Genomic DNA, 18,811 nt, shown 5'->3' with positions numbered 1-18,811 from the left:
CTTTGTTATTTCCCCTCTTTATTGTACAAACGACAAATCTGAACAAATTTCCGATCTCTTCTGGTACTACACTTCACACAATTTTGGTTATGTGAGGGAGCACAACACAAATCTAGCAAGCTTTCAAAATCAGTGCGCCCAGCCTGCCCTGATGAGCTGTCACTAGGGCTGTCACTGGTCAAAAGACAAATCTGTTTTTGAGAAGCATTACCTCCAAGCTCAGTAAGGAACCCTACCCAAGCCCTTGTAACGAATTCTAGATTCTCACGATTTGCAAGCAAGCTACATCAGACGTTTTCATTTCTCAGTGAGCTCCCATGGGCCGAGGATGGTCAGTTTTTGTTGATCTTATCTAGCTTGGTGCTTTGCAAACTGCAAGCACTCAATAAAGGGTTGACCCTAACGTAATTTCAAGCCAAATGAGTTTTCCGAATGATCCCCACACGGTGCCAGCCACAGCATTTGTATTTCCTACTCCGTTTTTTTCTCTCCTCCCTCCCAATAGTAAGAGAAGTAAATGTAAAAATCTTGAGCCAACCCAATCAATCCTACAACCACGTGCTGTAGAGCTCCCTCCTGCTTGCAGATTTCAAGACAGGAAGGTGAGGGAACAGGAACGTGGCGTAGTAGTAAACCGTAGTAAAGAGAGGAGGGAAACAAAATGGGGCACGTCACATGGTCACGGCCTGGATTTTTCTCAATTAAATATAAGAGGAAGCGTGTGTTTCCGGCCTCTGTCAGTGGGCTGGTTGGACTTTCTCATTCTTAGGATTCTGGTCTAGATGGACAAGAATAAGGCCGAGTGCATAACATCCTCTGGGAGGGGGGTGGAGGGGGCGTGTACTTGCCTCAGTTCTGTGGGCTCCAGAGGGAGGGGGTGGAGGGAGAGGGGTGGGCTACGGAGGCCCGGCCCGCCACCACCCCCGACTCCGGACCAAGGCCCCCAATCAACCCTCGCCCGAGGCCCCTCCCCACCCCTGCTGCGGCTCGGCCTACGCTCGCGCTGATTGGCTCCGGCGGGGCCAATCAGAGCCCGGCTGCCCCGCCCGCTCAGGGCCAGACTCTGTACTGCTCTGCAGGGGCCGCGGCTCGCCCGCCACCGCCGTCAGCCACCACCACCTCACACCACGCGCCGGGGAAGGGACCCGGCCGCCCCCGCGCCCCCAGGCGACCGGAGGAGGGCGGGGCTGGAGTCTTCTTAGGGTGGCCTCAGCCACGCTGCAGATCTCCCGACCCCAGGCCAAAGGGGGCTTGCAGGAGGCAGGGGGAGCCAAGCCCCAAATAAATAGGGAGGAATGCAGGAAGCAGAGGTGACCGAGGAAACGGGAAAGTGCCAGAGCCCAGAGGGTGTGCGCCAGACAAAAAGGCCACACAGCGAGGGGACAGGAGGGAGGGAGAGGGAAGGAGAGATGGGAGGTAGCCGTGGAGGTAGGCATCCTGGAAATCACAACTAGGAAATGCAGTGAAAGGAAGAAAAATGGCCCATTTTGTTTTTCAAGGGCACGTAACAAAATGACCAAAAAAAAAAAGGAACCTTAAAGCAATGGCTGGAGTCTGTGTCTTTGCCAAAGCCTGCTCTATCTGCCCTGCTGCAGTTACAAAACTAACACACAAATTGCGGTAAATGCTGGTTGAAGGTAGATGGGCTGCTATGCCCTTTCTGCCCTCCCTTTTGGGCTCTCAATGTACTCTCTGCGGAGAGTAGGCCACAAGTACTGCGAAATTATGAAATGGAGCCAAAAAGAAAAAAAAACACAATGGCAGGAACATGAAATAAGAGGTGGGAAACGAGCATAGGAGAGGGGGATAAAACAATCCAGCAGGTCAGAACCCAGAGGAGACACGGATGGCCAAGAGAGAGAAAAGAAACAGAAAAGGTGGTCAGATAGAAGGTGAATCAAGGGCAACCAGCAGTCCTGGGCACCTGCACTAAATACCTCAGAAATGTTCCAGTGAAAAATATTCAACAAGAAGAGCTGTTTAAAATGAGGGGTTAGGAGAAAGAGCACACATCTCTGAGCCCCTCATTCCTTTCCTATTTCAGGTTTTACTTGAGAAACGGAAAGATAGGCAAAGACAGCAATTGCTGAGGAAGTTAGGAAAACAAGGTTTTCACAAACTAACACACTCATTCCCAGGCAAAGTGGTTTGCCACAGACAGGTTTGATTTCTTTTTGTTTCAGATGATAGTTGCCTATCTCATCACATCTTTAAACTCAACAGGGCAAAGGCAGACAAGCAAAATTCAGGATGTAAATGTGCCAAGCAGCATTTGGTACCTCACTTAAAACACACACACACACACACACACACACACACACACTCATCTCTCTCCATTTACATCTTACAAATACATATTTTAGAATTTTTATTGCATGGTGCTATCAAAGCATGGTCTATTGCTACTCCAGGATTATTAAGGATATGCTTATATGGTTGTTCCAGAATATTATATTTTCCCTCAGAAAGCTAAGAATAGAAGATTGTTTTGTTTTGGTTGGTTCGTTTTTAGTGTATCCTCCATATGAGGAGGATTTTCTTTTAAAGCCCTTTTGAAAAACAAAAACTTTATTTGGTCATCAATTTCCTTCAGAACAAAATATTATTTATTCTACTCTCTTAAAAAAAAAACCTGTTCAAATTAAGAAAACAGGTGAGGAAAACTTATTGTTTGTTAGCCTCATCTTTCATCTCCTTTAAAAGCAAAATCTTAGTTCTGCTGGGTTTTTTTCCCTTCAAATTCTCATTCCTTTATAAATGAAACACTTTGCAACACAAACAGTTAAAGTGGTAGAGATTCACATTTCCAAAAACATCATTTGAAATAACCAAAATTTTTACTGTTGAGGTAAACAATTAAATCTCTCTTCTAGAGAACGAATCATGAAAATAAATCTTGAATACTAATCAAATAAATACTTTGTGTAATATATCATATCACCTAAAATCTTAGTTTGAATGTCTGTATACCTGTACCTTGTTCTACAAAACAGAAAATGATATGGGTCAAATATTAGAAACTGTTAGAATCAAGGAGACTGTGACCACATAATAAAAAAATACCTATCACTAGGAACCCAATACACACATGAATTTCTTATGAATGGACACACATTAAGAAGAAAAAATGCTTTTAAAAGCTCATTCAGTGAAGCATATATAAAAAGACCATCACAAGATAATCAGTTTGTCAGAATAAAGTGTTTGCAAATGCTGGAAATTTCTACATTGCCAACTCATCTCATTATTTGCAAACTATACTCCTCTCCTCCTCCCACAATCATGACCACCAGAAAACAGTCTCAACAGAACCAAGGGCAGGCTAATTTCCTATTACAAATGTTTCTCGTTTTCAATACAGCCTTAGCCACAGACCACCTGAAGCCAACTTTCAACATTTACTGAGGCATCTACTCTTGAACTTAAAAGGCAAACAATAACTATCCTACAAACGAAGAGTACAAGGGTTAGCCCTTACATTCAGTGCAGATGAAAACCAGACTCTTCCATTTCCCTGACTTAATATTCCTTCTTTTCAATGTAAAAATGTTAAGTAATTTTACAGAAGATGTACAGTAGCCCCAATATGACCTGTGTGGTGTCTCTGTGCGGGCCTTTGCAAGGAAAGACAATTGTAAGGCACACAAGCTGAGATGAATTTTCGTAACTCTTAACTCAGTAATGGGTCCCAGACGCACGCAGACTTCACTGTATAAAAGCAGCCGTGCCTGTGAGGTTGTGGGTCGGTGTGTGAGTAATATTTCATAAATCTTCATGCAGGAAGGAACAAAAAAAAATGTCGCCAATAATTATGTTCTAAAGAGAGTCACAGACAGGTATTTCTTTAAATACGTAAGCCTAAGCAAGCTCTTACTTCTGAATCTTTTTAGGGCAACAGGAATACAAATTGATGCTTCCCACTGCTATTTATGTTGCCTTGTTATTGTGAAATCACACAACCAAAGTACACAGAGCAACTTGATAAAATCACCCTTAAGAGCTCTGAGAAATTACCTTTACATGAAGGGCTTAGCCCCTGTATTAATAAATATTTTTATAGAACTGTCCCTTCCAGAGACTGACCTAATTGTATAGTCAAAAGAAAAGTTCGATAAAGAGATCAAGGTTCTTATCCATGAACTTCACAAACCTCAGAACTGGTATGGTAGGATATATGTCTTGGAAATACCAAAGTACTTCACTTGGGAACCTCAAAGGAAAAAGCCCTCCTGTGGCTGCTTCTACAGATTTATCGGGCCATCAGCCAGGTGTCATCTCCTGTGTCCTGACCCCTCCCTCCTAGGAGTGCACTCCCTAGAGAAGCCGTGGGGAGGAGAGAGAAGAAGGCGCGGGGGCAGGGGAACAGAATTCGAGCGCAAGGTTAAAAGCAATTTTGTCTTCTGACTTTTGTCACCATGAAACGCACCTGCTGTGATGTCCAGTTGAGCTACTGGAGGTCCTCTGGCGGCTTCTGGAAACTGATGCTGGCATAGGCGCTTAAATCCTCGCTGGAGCGGCTGGTGGAGCCGCTCTCGCTGCGTCCCAGAGGCTGATGAGGGGGCGGGGGAGGAGAAGGCTGCGGCTGAGCGGGGCGCTCTTGAGGGCTCTGGTTGAAGTCCTTGACCAAATCCAGGTCTATGTAGTTAAGCCCATTCTCCAAACCCCCGGCGGCCCCGCACACTTGGGCCAGCTCCTTGGGGGCTCCCCCGAGCTCCCCAGGCCGCAGCCACACGTTCTCAAAGGAAGCAGAGCTGTGGCGTTTCACGTCCTCTGTGCTGCTGCTGCCACCACCGCCGCCCCCGGCTGCAGCCCCCGCTCCGAAGGGCACCGTGTTGCCTGCCCGGGTGGCACTGGGCGTCGAGGAGAAGGTCTCGGAGCTGTGCCGCCTCCTGCACCCTTGCGGGTCGGCACGGATCACTTTGGCACTCTGGTTGCGGTTGGGACTGAGGTTCACCCGCGTGAAGGCACTCGAGCCCCCGGGTCCCTGCGGGCCTCCCAGCAGGGATGAGCGGGCCGCCAGCTCCTCTGCTCCTTGAGGCGCGGCGGGGGAAGCAGAGGCCTTCGAGGATGAGGAGGGCGTGGCCGCGGCGGCCCCAGGCAGGCTGGCCTCCTCCACGAGGCCACCGCCGCCGGTCCGCATGTCCGCATAGCTGATAGGGGCGACTGGCGAGGTGTCCACGTAGCTCTGCCGGGGACAGCCCATCTGCATGGTCATGTAGTCACCCCGGCTGCTGGGCACTGCCCTGGTGGGCCTGCACACGCTAGCAGCTCCAGGGGGTGCCGGGCCCATGTTGCCCGGCTGGACCCCAGCGCTCTCCCGCCAGGCGGCCCTCCGGCCCGGCCCCAGGTCCATGTTCATGTACTCTTCCGCGCCCGTCTCCTCCTCTCTGGGAGCCGGCTGGAGCTGGGATGGACACCGGACAGAAGGCGAGCTGTGGGAAGCCCCCGGGCCTGATAAGTAGCCCGGCTGATCGCTCCCAAATTCAATATTCACATATTCCCCTGGGCTCTTGGGCTCCGGAGGGGGCAGCAGGGGCGGCGGCGGCTGCGGCTGGGGCTGCGGCTGCTCTCGGGCCCGGGGTAAGGTGCTGGCCTTGGGATCCCCCAGGGACAGCCTCGTGGGCCGGGCCAGGCGGCTGTTGGTCTGGGCAGCTGTGTCCACCTTTCGAGGCAGATGGGGCTGCAGGACCTGATGGTGGAGATGCGGGAGGCCGGGCTCGGGCCTAGCCGCGCAGTATCCCCCGCCCAGGCTGTCGCTGCTGGTGGACGAGGAGGAATCTTCCGCCGCCGCAGCATAGAGAAGTCGACCCGAGCTGGAGGAAAGGCGGAGGTGCTGGTGCCGGGCGCCCTCCTCCAGCTCCCCGGGGCGCTGGGTATGCTTAAAGGACCTTGGCAATGAGTAGTAGGAGAGGACTGTCTTGTGCTGGGGGTCCTCAGGGCCATAGTAGCAGTCGGAAGGGCTGCTGGTGTTGGAGTCCCCCACTGGCGACATGTTCATGTAGTCACCCGTACAAGACAACAGCTTGCCGCTACTGCTCTCCACAGGGAGTTTGGGGTGTGGCAGGGCGTGAGAGTGGTGGCCCCCTACCCCATTCGTCCAGAGCTTGCCATAGCTGCTCCCAGAAGGGGCGGCACCGCTGCTGCCGCCGCTGCTGGGCCCGCCTCCAATGTCAGGAGAGCAGCTGCCGCTTGGGGACATCATCATGTAGCCATTGGGGTCCACTCTCTGGGGATGGCGTCTGATGGGGTTGATGATCTGCTGAGGGGCAGACACGCTCTTGGGGCTCATGGGCATGTAGTCCCCACTGCCCTTTCGGCTCCCGGGCACTGGGGCCACCCCTGGGGACATGGGCATGTAGCCATCATCGGTGTGGAGGTTGGAGGTGTCTGGGCGGTGGTGGCCCACACGCCGCTCCAAGGGGTGCATTTCCAGACCCTCCTCTGGGTAGGAGTGGGTGGGCACGAAGGCGGAGTGCCGGTAGCTGGGCACTCGGCCTCCACTGCCACCTCCTGGTGGGTAGGCAGGCATCATCTCGGTATATTCCTCAATGGAGGCCACAGAGGACTGGGATGGGGTCTTCTGGTGGGAAATGGTAGGTGACGTGCCAGCAGAGTGAGTCCGCTTTCGGAACCGATTGTCCAGATCTGCAGCACTGCCTGCTTCATCCCCTGTCAGGGCTAGGCTCGTGCCCAAGCCGGCTGCCGGGATGTAGCGAGGACCGTTGCCACTCCGAGGCAAAATGTAGTGACCATTGGGGGCCGTGAGGGTGGAGGCCCCCTTGCCTCCCATGCAGATGTAGTTGCTCAGCTCCTCCTCACCGCGGGCCGGCGGGGTGTGGCCCAGGGAATCCGGGGTGACACTGCGGAAGGAACTTCGGAAGTCGCAGGGACTGGAGCCATACTCATCAGAGGAGATGAAACCGCCATCACTGGGGGAACCGGACACGGAAGCACTAGACCGCCGTGGGAAGAGACAGTCCGAGGTGGAGCCGTGGCCACTGGTGCTACTGGACGATAGGCTGACCGGGCTGGTGGCGGAAGGCGAGCAGCGAGAAGAAGGCATGGGGATGGAGCGGCTGTGGTTGAGAGGCGGGTGCAGCCGGGAACTGCCGCGATGCCGGTGGGCATGGGTCCTGTTGGTGCTGGGACTCACAGGACTGCCGTCCACAGAGGCAGGGCGAGACATGGTGCCTTCGCCATCACTAGAGGCGCGGACCCGGAAGGAGCCCTGCTTCCCGCCCACCAAGCTGGCCGGGGAGGTGGCAGTGATGCTCTCTGTGCGCGAGCGGCGGGTCAGCCCCACCTGGCTGGGTGGAGGGTTGTTGAGGTGATGCCTGCGCAGGGGGACACTGATGGGGTTGGAGCAGTTGGAGGAGGACTGGCTCTTGCTTCGAGGGCGGAACTCATCGCTCATGGCCCGCATGGCTTCCAGGATCGTCTCGTGCATGTTCTGGGCCACCACAGAGTCATCCACCTGCATCCAGAACTCCCCGGGTCCCGTCACTGCGGAACGGCCCACTTCGATGAAGAAGAAGTTCTCTGAGTGGCCACAGCGCCTGATGTTCATCAGCTGCAGCACCACCGCGGCAGCCTCCGAGTTCAGCTTCACGAAGCTGATGGTCTTGCTGGTCAGGCAGAGGCGGTAGATACCAATCAGGTTCTTTGTCTGACCCAGGCCCTTGGGTTTCAGGATCACCTGCCAGACTTCCTTGAAGGCGGGTCCTGGGGGCACGTCCCCGTAGCTCAAGTCCTCCCCAGCCTCGCCAAGGCCGGAGCTGCCACTGCAGCTGCTCCCGCCGCCTCCCGCCCCGGGAGCCGCGGCCCCGTCGTGGTGGCCCTTGGCACGGTTGTGCAGCTGCAGGAGGGCCTGGTACCAGCTGTCCTGCTCGGCCTCGCTGTCCGCCGCGATGGCAAAGTGCTCGTCCCGGGTATAGAGGGCCACCAGGTGCTTGTTCTTGGAGTCGGCCCGCTTGTTGATGTTGAAGCAGCTCTCGAGGGGGATCGAGCGTTTGGGGGCGCTCGACTTGTGCCGCCACTTCTTCTCGTTCTCGTAGTACTCGAGGCGCGCCGGGCCCCCAGCCTCGCTGGCCGCCCGCAGCACGAAGAATCGCTTGTGCATGCTCTTGGGCTTGCGCAGGTAGCCCACCTTGCGCACGTCGGAGAAGCCGTCGGTCTCGGGAGGGCTCGCCATGCTGCCGCCGCCGCCGCCGCCGCCGCCACCGCGCGGAGGGAGGCGCCGAAAAACAACCGGGCGGGGGGCGGAGGCTCCTCGCCGCGGCCCCGCACATGCAAACAGGGCTGGAGGCGGCAGAAACCCTGACTCCGAAATCCACGCCGCCCTCCGCGCCGGGGAGGGGCAGTAGAGGAGGACGCAGCAGCTGCGCCAAGGCGATAGCCCCGACCGGAGTTTACTGGCGTTTCATGCCCTGCGGGGAGGTTGCGCGTCCGGCGCGAGTGCAGCCCGGATACCCCGAGAGCCAAGTCTCCTCTCAGCCGCCGCGGCCGGGAAGAAGCATCTCTCGCCGCCGGGGCCAGAGTCCGGCTCAGGCAGGCGGCGGCCGGGGGTCCTGGCGTTGCCCCTCCAGACGCGCGCGCCTTCCCTCTTGAGTTCCCCTCTGGAAGTAACGATTCCCGAGGCAAATTAAATATCCTTGGGTAGGGGGAGGCGAGCTGCCAAGTCCCAACGTTGCACGGGGTTCTCCCTCCTCCTCCTCCTTCGCCTCTTCCTCCGCCTCCTCCCACCCCCCCCTCAACCGTCCCCGCCGCCACCAGCCGCCCAAATACCAGCTCAATCGCAGAGACCGCGGCGCTGCGGCCGTTGCTGCTGCTGCTGCCGCCGCCCGCGGACGCGTCCTCTGCAGCCCCCGTTCGGGCCCATCTCGGCAGGCGGAGAAAGTGGCTTTTCCACGCGAAACGCTACTAGGCAGCCTGGGGAGCTGGGGACGCGCCAGAGGGACAGGCTCATCCCTGCCCCTCGCTCCAGTCGGCAGGGGAGGAGAGGGGGGAGGACTAGGGCGGGAGACGAAACGGGGGGAGGTTGGGGAAGGAGTCGGGGAAGACGTCTCTTCCCCGGGAGGCGCTGCCGCTGCAGTTACTTCTCCCCTCCTCCCTCCTCCTCGGAGAGTTGCCGAGAGCCCCAACCAAAACAAGCGGCGGCGTCTGGCTCTGCGCGCCGGCCCCCTCCGACCGCGCCGCCGTCTCACTCGGAGGAGAAAAACACGTGACGGAGCCTCTGCGCTCCGCAGCCTGGCCGCCGCCGCCGCCGCCGCCGCCGGGAGGCTCCCGCCCGGGTCTCTACATTCCCGGCCGAGCCCGCCCCGCGCCCGCCCCTCTCCGCCCCGCGGCCGTGCCGCAGCAGCGCCCGCGCCCGGCCTCTGCGCAGCGCTCGGGCAGCGCCCCTATGCGGCCGCCCGCCCTGGCGCAGAGCCTTCCCCCTCGCGCGCCACCCAGGGCGCCCCCGGCCCGCAGGAATCCCCGCCGCGGTCGCGGGCGGGGGTGTTTGGGTGGCTACCAGAAAGCACGAGGGGAGTCTGGGAAAACGCGGGGGGGGGGCGAACTCAGGAAGACGCAGGAGCGAGGGTGGGGGGCGACGGGGGGGCACTGCGGCTTCAGAGCCCAGCGTAGGAGGGCCCGGGGAGGAGGGGGCGCGAGAGCTGGGCTGGATCTTACCTAACAGGTAAGATCAACCCCTCCGGAAGGAGGTTTCTAGTCAAGGCTTTTTCTCCCTGGAAATATAAAGGCTGGATTTCAGTTTCAGGGTGATAGGCCATGGTGAGATCTGTATTTCGTGTGAGGTTTTCTAAAGGACTTCTGGGCCAGCCTTCCACCTTGGAATCCCCGCATTTGCTGCAATGAATTACCACGAAAAAGCAGAGGGACGCCCAAGGGCAGTGATTTGGGGGGGTTATGGTCACTCCAAAACAAGAAGAGGGATCCCTGGGAAACGTCGTATGTCTGGCGCGGTGGGGTTAGCTGCTGAGGAACTGAGGGAGAAAATGTCAATATCACTGCTTCTCCCCCCCCCCACCCCGCCCCATCCTAGAGAGAGGGCGGGGATTCACACCTTGGGATGAAGGCTTGGGGAGAAAATGAGACTCCCGGCCCTTATCATATTCTGAAATCTATTTGTGATTTTAAAAAGATGTTAGGGACCTACAGAGGGTTCATAAGGCCAGAACTCTACTGTGTAAATATTGGCTGAAGTGTTTGTTTCACACACAGCTTCTGAACCACCCCATACAATTTTTACCCTTGACCACAAGGATAATCGGGAGAAAACAGGATGGTGCCAGCTCAACTGTACAGGAAAAGGCTCCACTTCATGAGTAGAACAGGTCAGCAACTTGGGTCTACTTGCAGAGACGCTTACACTGTTAGCTTGCTGTCTCAGTGTCACCACAAGCAAATGCTCCCCAAAGTTTTTGTTTGTTTGTTAAACTGACCTGTAAACAAGCAGTTTGTCCCCTGCTGGTCCAGGTGGCATTAAGTACCCTTAATAAAATGACACTTGTCACTCTTTTTAACGCTATCTTATTTTCCCACCCCATTGCTGGCCCGTTTTGGGGTCGCCAGCTCTCAAGCACTGCAAGACGCTCGCCGGGAAACGCAGCAGTGGAGGCGCCGGGCATGCTCAGTGACGGTACCCGCTGGGAAGCAGAGGAGCGCGCCTGGGCCTAATACCGGGCTGAAGGGCGGGGGGAGTTTCTTGGGGAAGCCTCCTGATTGGTGAGGTTGCCTGTCTTTCAAGCCTTGCATGGCAGGAGGGAGGTGGGGAGAGAGGGTGAGGGTACCAAGGTAGGTTGCAAAGCGTAGTTAAAAAAGAAGAACAACCAAAGGCGCCATTCAGCAGCGTGTGATACGTGAATTGGGGGAGTCGGTATCTGCAAGGCGGCTACTCCCCACCGAAGCCTGGGAGCTTCTCATGTCTTCCCTCACCTTCTTATTCCGTGCCATCGTGCAGCCTCATCTCAACCTGGTTAATCTATAATTTGTGTACTCGCTGTTGAATTGAAAGCCCGCCCTTCTCCACTTCTGACAGCTTGGTGATGTGGGCACACGTGCCCACTACAGCAAAGCTATAAATAGCAGATATAATCTGGTAACAAGGCGGCAATAACAGTGACCGGGATTCTGGGGGAATAGCGTGCTTCACGGGGAGCAGAGGAGGGAGATGTGAAGCAGGGAAGTCTGAAGTTAGTAGTAAAGTAATTGTGGGGTTTTACCCTTGGAGAGGGAAAAAAAAAAGGTAGAAGTGTTGTTTACTAGTAACAATGTAATCTAAGGCCAAGGGGCTTTTTAGAGGTTGGATGTTTAGCGCGGGGCTGGGGTGGAGAATATTTCAAATTGTGTAGGAAAAACAATCCCAATCCATTTACTTTTGAAATGATCCCCCCCCCCCAAAAATAAGCTAAATAAAAGAAATACACCTATATGGAAAACAAAATACTCTTTTCTAGAAGAAAGAGTCGTCTGGAAGATCAACTTAATTTGCAACTATTCTAGAATAATCTTCACAGAAAGGTTAGAATTGTGATCATACAAAACGAATTGTTATTATAAAAGCTTTAAAAAAAATCTCAGCGGGAAAGGATTTCTGCTTTAAAAACACTTCAGTGGCTAATATATTCATTAGAAATCATGAAATAAGCCATATTGCTGTGACATTTTGTTCCAAACCGATGGATTTCACGTGGTAGATAATCACTGATCATTGGATGTTCTTGTCCTTTCTTCCTACTTGCTGATGTTTTACTACCAACGTTAAAGGTGGTGAATATTTAATTATAATTATACTACAGTAATTTCATATTTTCTCTACTGTTTTATTAATGGGTTGAGATAACTCTGGAAATCTGGTTCATATACAGAATAGAAAGAGACGCTTTTGTGGAAACTAACTGAAGTAACTTGGAGCAGGTACACGTATTACCTTGCCACCGTATGCTAAATTAGTCTTGAGGTGTACTGTAATGAAATATGCTGTATGAAAAATTCACTCCCAACTGAAAATTCACAGACACCAAAAAAGCAATCTTACCAAATATATTGCTCAACGCTGCCATCTATAGGACAGTTAGAGATGATTTACGTAACAGGCTAAAGTGCGTTTTAAAACTACAAGAGCTGAAATAATAATACATCAAAACACTGGGACAGCTATGTTGATGTTGACAAATGCAGTGATGATTCCAGGAGTTAAAACTTTACATGCCATGGGTGCACTATGGGGCAATATGTCTACAATTAGCTTTAAAATGGAAATATCCGTCTGTGTGTGACACTCTCAGGGACATCATACAAACTTTATAAATTATTACATAATTTCCCTAAAGTGATCTCTAGCTATAAATTTATTTTAGTTATGAATTAATCTGTTATAAATTAAACATTTTATATATGCTCAACATAGAGAAGTATAAGTTACTGGCATAAATAACAGAAATGAGAATTGAGTTGGCTGAAGGGACAACCAACCATTTGAAAATTAGAAAGTATTTCTTATATCAAAGTACATGTTTTACTTAAGTTAAATAGGTCAAAACTGGAGGAGCTGTTTAAATATTTTCAACTCTAGAATTAATTTTGACAATTTAGAATGATGCTTGAAGGAAAATCAAAACTTGTAGATTTTCTCACTTTAGTGGTTTTTTAAAATTTTAAGAGAGCTCTCAATAGTAAGCAATATTTGAATGGCTACTCTGCAAGGCAGTATGAAAAGTATAAAAAGAAGCAGCTTCTTACACCTTTTGTAGGGTAATAAGAGAGAAAATAAAGATAATTGGTAACTAAAGTCATGTGTGTGTTAAATGTCAAATAAGTCGTATTTACTTAGAGCAGGTGGATGGTAGGTGAAATAACCAAAGAAATCTTCCGGAGGAAAGGAGCCTTAAGCTTGAACTTGAAGAGTGGATATGACTCGTAAGCAACTGGCAATTTTTTCCCAGCCAGGCGTTTTGGAGCACCTCCTTGGGTTAGACATTAGGCTAGCCACTGAAGATATAAATATCTCAGACATTATCCTGCCCACAGGAAGCTTACAGTGAAGATGAGAGACGAATACAATTACAAGGTACTGGGATCTCAGAGCACTGTGATCTCAGATACCATAAAAACCAACTGCCTTCTGATTTAAAAGTCATCAATCACAGACACAATTTGGGACCCTCCAGATGTCTCTCTACTTAATAACCTTATTTTCTCTTGTAATTAAACTATTTCATCCTTTTGGATTGAAAATGTGAAGTAGTGAAATTAAAATAGTGAGCTGAAAAGTCACATTTAGCTAGAGAGTCTGCTAGATCAATGCATCTCAAACCTAAGGATCTTGTTAAAATGCAGGTTCTGATTTAGAAGGTCTAGGGCAGGCTGAGGTCTGCGTTTTTATCACGCTCCAGGGGACGCTGATTCTGCTGGGTGGGTGGGTGTGGGCACCACACTTTCAGTAGCACAGTTGTAGGTGACTGATGATTACTTTAAAGGCACAGTAATACGGTGCTGTGAAAGGCAAGGGGCATACTTACATTTTAGGATTGTACACATACCAAGAACTACAGCAATAAAAACTCTACTTAACTGAGACATTATGGCATTGAGGTTTCTTGCTTTTCAATCACAAGTATTAAATTTTTTGACAAGTGTGAAGAGTTATTCTCTCTCAAACATTTGTGTTAGTGTTTTCCAAAGTGTGATGAAAAATGCAGAGTTCTGGCTACATCCAAATCCTACTGAACCAGGATCTCTCAGAGAACACTGGACCCCCCACCAAATGCATTCTAAGAAGTATTACAAGAGAATGTTATTTACGCTAAAATTTAAGAATCACTGGTTTAGGCACACAGGAAAATTAATTAAATACCGTGGGAACAAGATTTCAGAAAGACACTAATACTTTCAAAAGACAATTTCAAAACAGTTGTTGGTTTTGGTTAAATAAAGCATGAAATAAACAGATGGATAAGGTTGAAGGACAGGGAGAAGGTGAAAACTCTATGCCACTATTTTTCCATTCCAGAAATTTTACTGATTGGTGACTTTTTTAGATTAGTCCCTAATAACTGACACTTATCTAAGAGACTTGCTTTTACTTTTTAAAAATTTTCTTGATTTCTTTAATTATTATATTTTCATTTTCTTTTGCATTCTTTGATGAGCATTGGGGGTTTGTCAGTCAAGTTAACTGAGACATTACTGCATTGAGGTTTCTCTCGTTTCAATCACAAGTGTCAAATTTTTCTGACAGGTGTGAAGAGTTATTCCCTCTCCAATATTTGTGTTAGTGTTTTCAGTGGTGATCTGCCTGCTCCCCTAGGTGACCTTGCTTATTATGCATGTGGACATTTGCATAGATGACAATACTTCCCACAAATTTGCTTACTGTCTTTCAGTTTGGCCAAGGTTAATTGTGGTTTCTTTGATAGTAACACAATTGACAAAACAAAAATATTTTCTTTCTCCCTAATAGCTTCTTCAATTTCTCTACTCCCTAATTCCCCTCCTATCTCATTTCAGCTGACTCTAAAAGGGAGCACTCTTCAGGACCACCAACGGGTGGTTCAGGACCACGGAGAGCGTGAGAAAGGGGCACTTCCGAAATATTCTAGTCATGCAGGTGGGAGAAAAGATGACCCTGGAATTGTTGCTGCACAACCTTCACTTAAAGAATAGCAGTGGAATTCTGATTCTCTGATATTTGGGAGGAATTATTTTTCAGAACATTAAAATGTTCCATCAGTGTTTTCCAAACTTCTTTATCGAATTCTATCTAATGACAGATGAGAAGACACCAAAAGTAGGCAGAGCTAGAAGCTGCCAGTGCAAAACGTCTTTTGAAGTTTCAAGTTTATGATGTGCTACCTTTTATGTAAATTTTCACATTTTTTCAGTTATGAGACCCACCCGTCTACCATAGAAGAGAATGGAAATCATTCAGAGATAAATGAAGTTGGAAACGGATAATCAGAGGAGTGTGTGAAGGCTCCAGTCCTAGGTTTCTAGAACTGCCCTGGGAACTTGCAGCTCATCTTTCAGTTCTGTGAACTACCTAGAATCCTTTCAGTAGTTTTCCTCCCCTCTACTTTTAATTTTACTTAAGCTAGTTTCATTTGAGTTTTGTTACTTGCAACTGAATGTGTCCTACTAATGCAGATAGGTAGGATTTAGATAGACAAATGCGAAGAAAGGTAATCCTAAGCTAGCAGCAAAACAAGATCACAGACAAGGAGGCAGGAGTGTAACTTGGGGTTTTCTGGGACAGTGAAAAAATTGGCTTAAGAAAATTGGAGTGGTTTATAAGGAATAGATTTAAATAACTTCTCTGTACTACAACTGAGTAGGAATATAAATTCTTTCAGCCTCCTCAGAAGGCAGTTGAACAAGAGCTATAAAAATTTCAAATGCATATGCCATTTGACCCAGTAATTCCACATTTTATGGAAATCATCATACAAGATTCATTGAAATTTATTTTGTAATAGAAAATGACTGAAAGCAACATACATGTCCATCAATAGAGAACTTATTAAATAAGTTATTCCATATTTACTTGTTGAAATCCTGCATGGTCATTAAAAATAATTTAGGAAACTTATTTGTGTCACTGTGGAACAATCCTTACAGGAAAAAAAAAGGCAAAGTCCAAAACTGTATTAAAAGTGCTATCATTTATGTTTTTTTAAAAAAGCACAAGTATATTTTTAAATACATAGAAAAAAATCTAGAAGGGCAAATAAGAAATCTTAGCAATGGTTTTCTCTGGGAAAGGGATTCTTTTTTCCCATATTCTGTTATAGTGCTTGTTTGTTTTTTCAACTACATTCCTGTACTACTACTTGAATTAAACTACTATAATTATATATAACAAGTACAGAACAATGAAACCTTTAATGATGTGTAATAGTTATCACTTGCTTAGGAATTTCTATGTAGCCATTGTTTTAAACCCTTTTATATATTGGGTTGGCCATAAAGTTCGTTCAGTTTTAAGTAAAAATAAAAGACATTTTTCATTTTCACGAAGAACTTTACTGAACAATGTATCCACTAACCGAACGAACTTTCTGGCTAACCCAGTATTTTCTCGTTCAGTCCTCACAGCAACCCTGAGAAAGATGTTATCCTCAAATTGCAATTGAGGCTGCTGCAAATAAGGCTCAAAGAGTCAATGTCATAATTCCCAACTCTGACTCCAAAGCTTCTGTCTTTAACCATTCCACCCTTTTGACTCCAAGAGTTGCTCCTGACTTCGCCGTGATACCACCAAGGACAGATGTCTGTGGATAAAAACTAAATTTCCTTGCAGACAGTCAATGACATCCAATAAGGATTCTCTTCATAATGGCTAACAAACCAAAACAAACTTGTCCTTCTGTACCAGGTGCTTAGATTTGGTGCAGCGGCTTCCTTAAACTGACAGTTAAGGTACACATCACCTTGTCAATTTCACCAGCAAGCAATGAATAATAATAGTCTCTCCAGCAGGGAGAGCCATTAAATTGTTTAATCAGGATAACGACAAAGTTGGCCTTTTATGTTCGATAAATCAGTCTTGGAGTTTTCGAGGATGGATTTAGAAGAGAGAAGGTTGGAGACAGAGAGGTAATCGACATGGAAATTCACTGGGCATCTACCCAGAATTCACCTTCCATCTTTTCCCCAGAGCACCCTGATACCCTGTGGATTAATTCATAGAAGGTGACTAATTTAGGCCTTAGAACTGAATCGTCTTGGTTCAATGGGCTCTGCTGCTTACCACCACTCCTCATCTCTCCCACCTTCAATCCCTCACCCCATGCAGAATAGGGCCTACGATGTAGTGGTGAGGTCACAGAAATCTTATTGTTAAAGAAGTTGCAAGAGTGTGCCAGGTTGACTCTCGCCTTAATTTACTTTATTTTTCTTAAATATCACCAGTTATATGTGTTAAATATATCACCAGACAAATATGTGTTAAATAAAGATGGCTGAAAGAAGCACTCCAGGTATGAGACTCTCTGAACAATGGTGGGAAAGTCTTGAAGAAAAGCAGGCATCCTGTGTGGACTGGAAGAAAAGGAACACACAGCCTGTCTATAAATGAGATCATGTATGTAAGGGATTAAGCACCTGGTAACCATCATGGCTCCATTATAAGAAGTGGAGACTACAAATTCTTTGAGGGGTCCTCTTCATTTGAGAACCATTCATAGCAGGCACTCAACACTCCATTGTAGAATTGAATATTATTACATTAACCTTGAGGGCCCACACAGATGACTTTCAACGCAGATCAAAGAGCTTGGAATTATTTGGCAAATAATGAGGAGCACTTGGTATAATAAACAGGAGAAGTAACATGAGCAGATCTGAAAAATAGAATAAAATGGAAATCTTGGGCAGGGCAGGCTAGTTAGAAGCCTGTTTCAAAAGACCAAATGAGATACTGAGGGTCTGGGTTACGTTTGTGGTGGTGGAAATGAGGAGGAAGGAACACGTGTAAGAGAAAATTCAGAGGTGGGGACGATGGGCTTTGAAAACAGATTGACTGGGACAATCGTAAGAGAGAAGTCAAACATGACTGGGATTTTAATCCTGAGCAATTGGGAGGATGGTGGGACATCTGACCACCTTTTTTTTATTTTCAAGAAATGAAAGAGTATATTATGCACAGAAATAGTAGTCAGAAGTCAGCATGTTTGTGCCAGTTCCCAGTCCCCCTACGTCCACCTGGGTGACACAGTTGGCCGATACGAATTTGCACAGAGAGTGGAGAGGAGTTCAGGGCCACAGGCCTCACAAGCAGCAAACAAGCCACCGTCCATCCTTGCCATCCCCCAGGACGTGGGCAGTTACCGGCAGTCACACCGTGTGCACCTTGACCTATTTGGTTGCCAATATGACTAGCTACAGAAACTGCTCTGCCTCAGAAGACAGATCCACCTACAGGCTGGCCACTCAGCAAGAATTTTAAAGACTGCTTTGGACCCACTGAGGTCCTTGCCCCTCCCAACACAATTTTTTTGAAGTGCATGCATATGATCAATTGTAGTTTTATTTTTTTGAATTGTATTTTATTTATTTTTTATACAGCAGGTTCTTATTCGTTATTTTATACATATTAGTGTATGTATGTCAATCCCAATCTCCCAATTCATCACACCACCCGCCCTCACCCCCAGCTTTCCCCCCTTGGTGTCCATACGTTTTTTCTCTACATCTGTGTCTCTATTTTTGCCTTGCAAATCGGCTCATCTGTACCATTTTTCTAGATTCCACATATATGCATTAATATAGGATATTTGTTATTCTCTTTCTGACTTACTTCACTCTGTATGACAGTCTCTAGGTCCATCCACATCTCTACAAATGACCCAATTTCATTCCTTTTTATGGCTGGGTAATACTCCTTTGTAGATATGTACCACATCTTCTTTATCCATTCGTCTGTCGATAGGCATTTAGGTTGCTTCCATGACCTGACTATTGTAAACAGTGCTGCAATGAACACTGGGGTGCATGTGTCTTTTTGAATTATGGTTTTCTCTGGGTATATGCCCAGTAGTGGGATTGCTGGGTCATATGGTAGTTCTATTCATAGTTTTTTAGGGAACCTCCATACTGTTCTCCATAGTGGCTGTATCAATTTGCATTCCCACCAACAGTGCAAGAGGGTTTCGTTTTCTCCACACCCTCTACAGCATTTGTTGTTTGTACATTTTCTGATGATGCCCATTCTAACTGGTGTGAAGTGATACTTCCTTGTAGTTTTGATTTGTATTTCTCTAATAATTAGTGATGTAGAGCAGATTTTCATGTGCCTCTTGGTCATCTGTATGTC

General features: G+C 48.5%; 1 protein-coding gene across 2 annotated transcripts in view; it reads right to left on the bottom strand.

Moving 5' to 3' along the window:
- The window catches only part of IRS1 (insulin receptor substrate 1), a 75,199-nt gene extending 65,907 nt beyond the window's left edge, over positions 1–9,292 (bottom strand). For both annotated transcript variants that reach the window (XM_060301763.2, XM_030832202.3), the window contains exon 1: positions 4,427–9,292. In XM_060301763.2, the coding sequence (XP_060157746.1) occupies positions 4,448–8,191 (3,744 nt within the window). In that variant the 5' untranslated portion in view covers positions 8,192–9,292 and the 3' untranslated portion in view covers positions 4,427–4,447. The remainder of the gene's footprint in view (positions 1–4,426) is intronic.
- Between the last annotated feature and the right edge of the window lie 9,519 nt (positions 9,293–18,811).

This window comes from Globicephala melas, chromosome 7, assembly GCF_963455315.2.
Source record: "Globicephala melas chromosome 7, mGloMel1.2, whole genome shotgun sequence".
Classification (NCBI taxonomy): domain Eukaryota; kingdom Metazoa; phylum Chordata; class Mammalia; order Artiodactyla; family Delphinidae; genus Globicephala; species Globicephala melas.
This window is presented reverse-complemented; position numbering and strand designations above follow the sequence as displayed.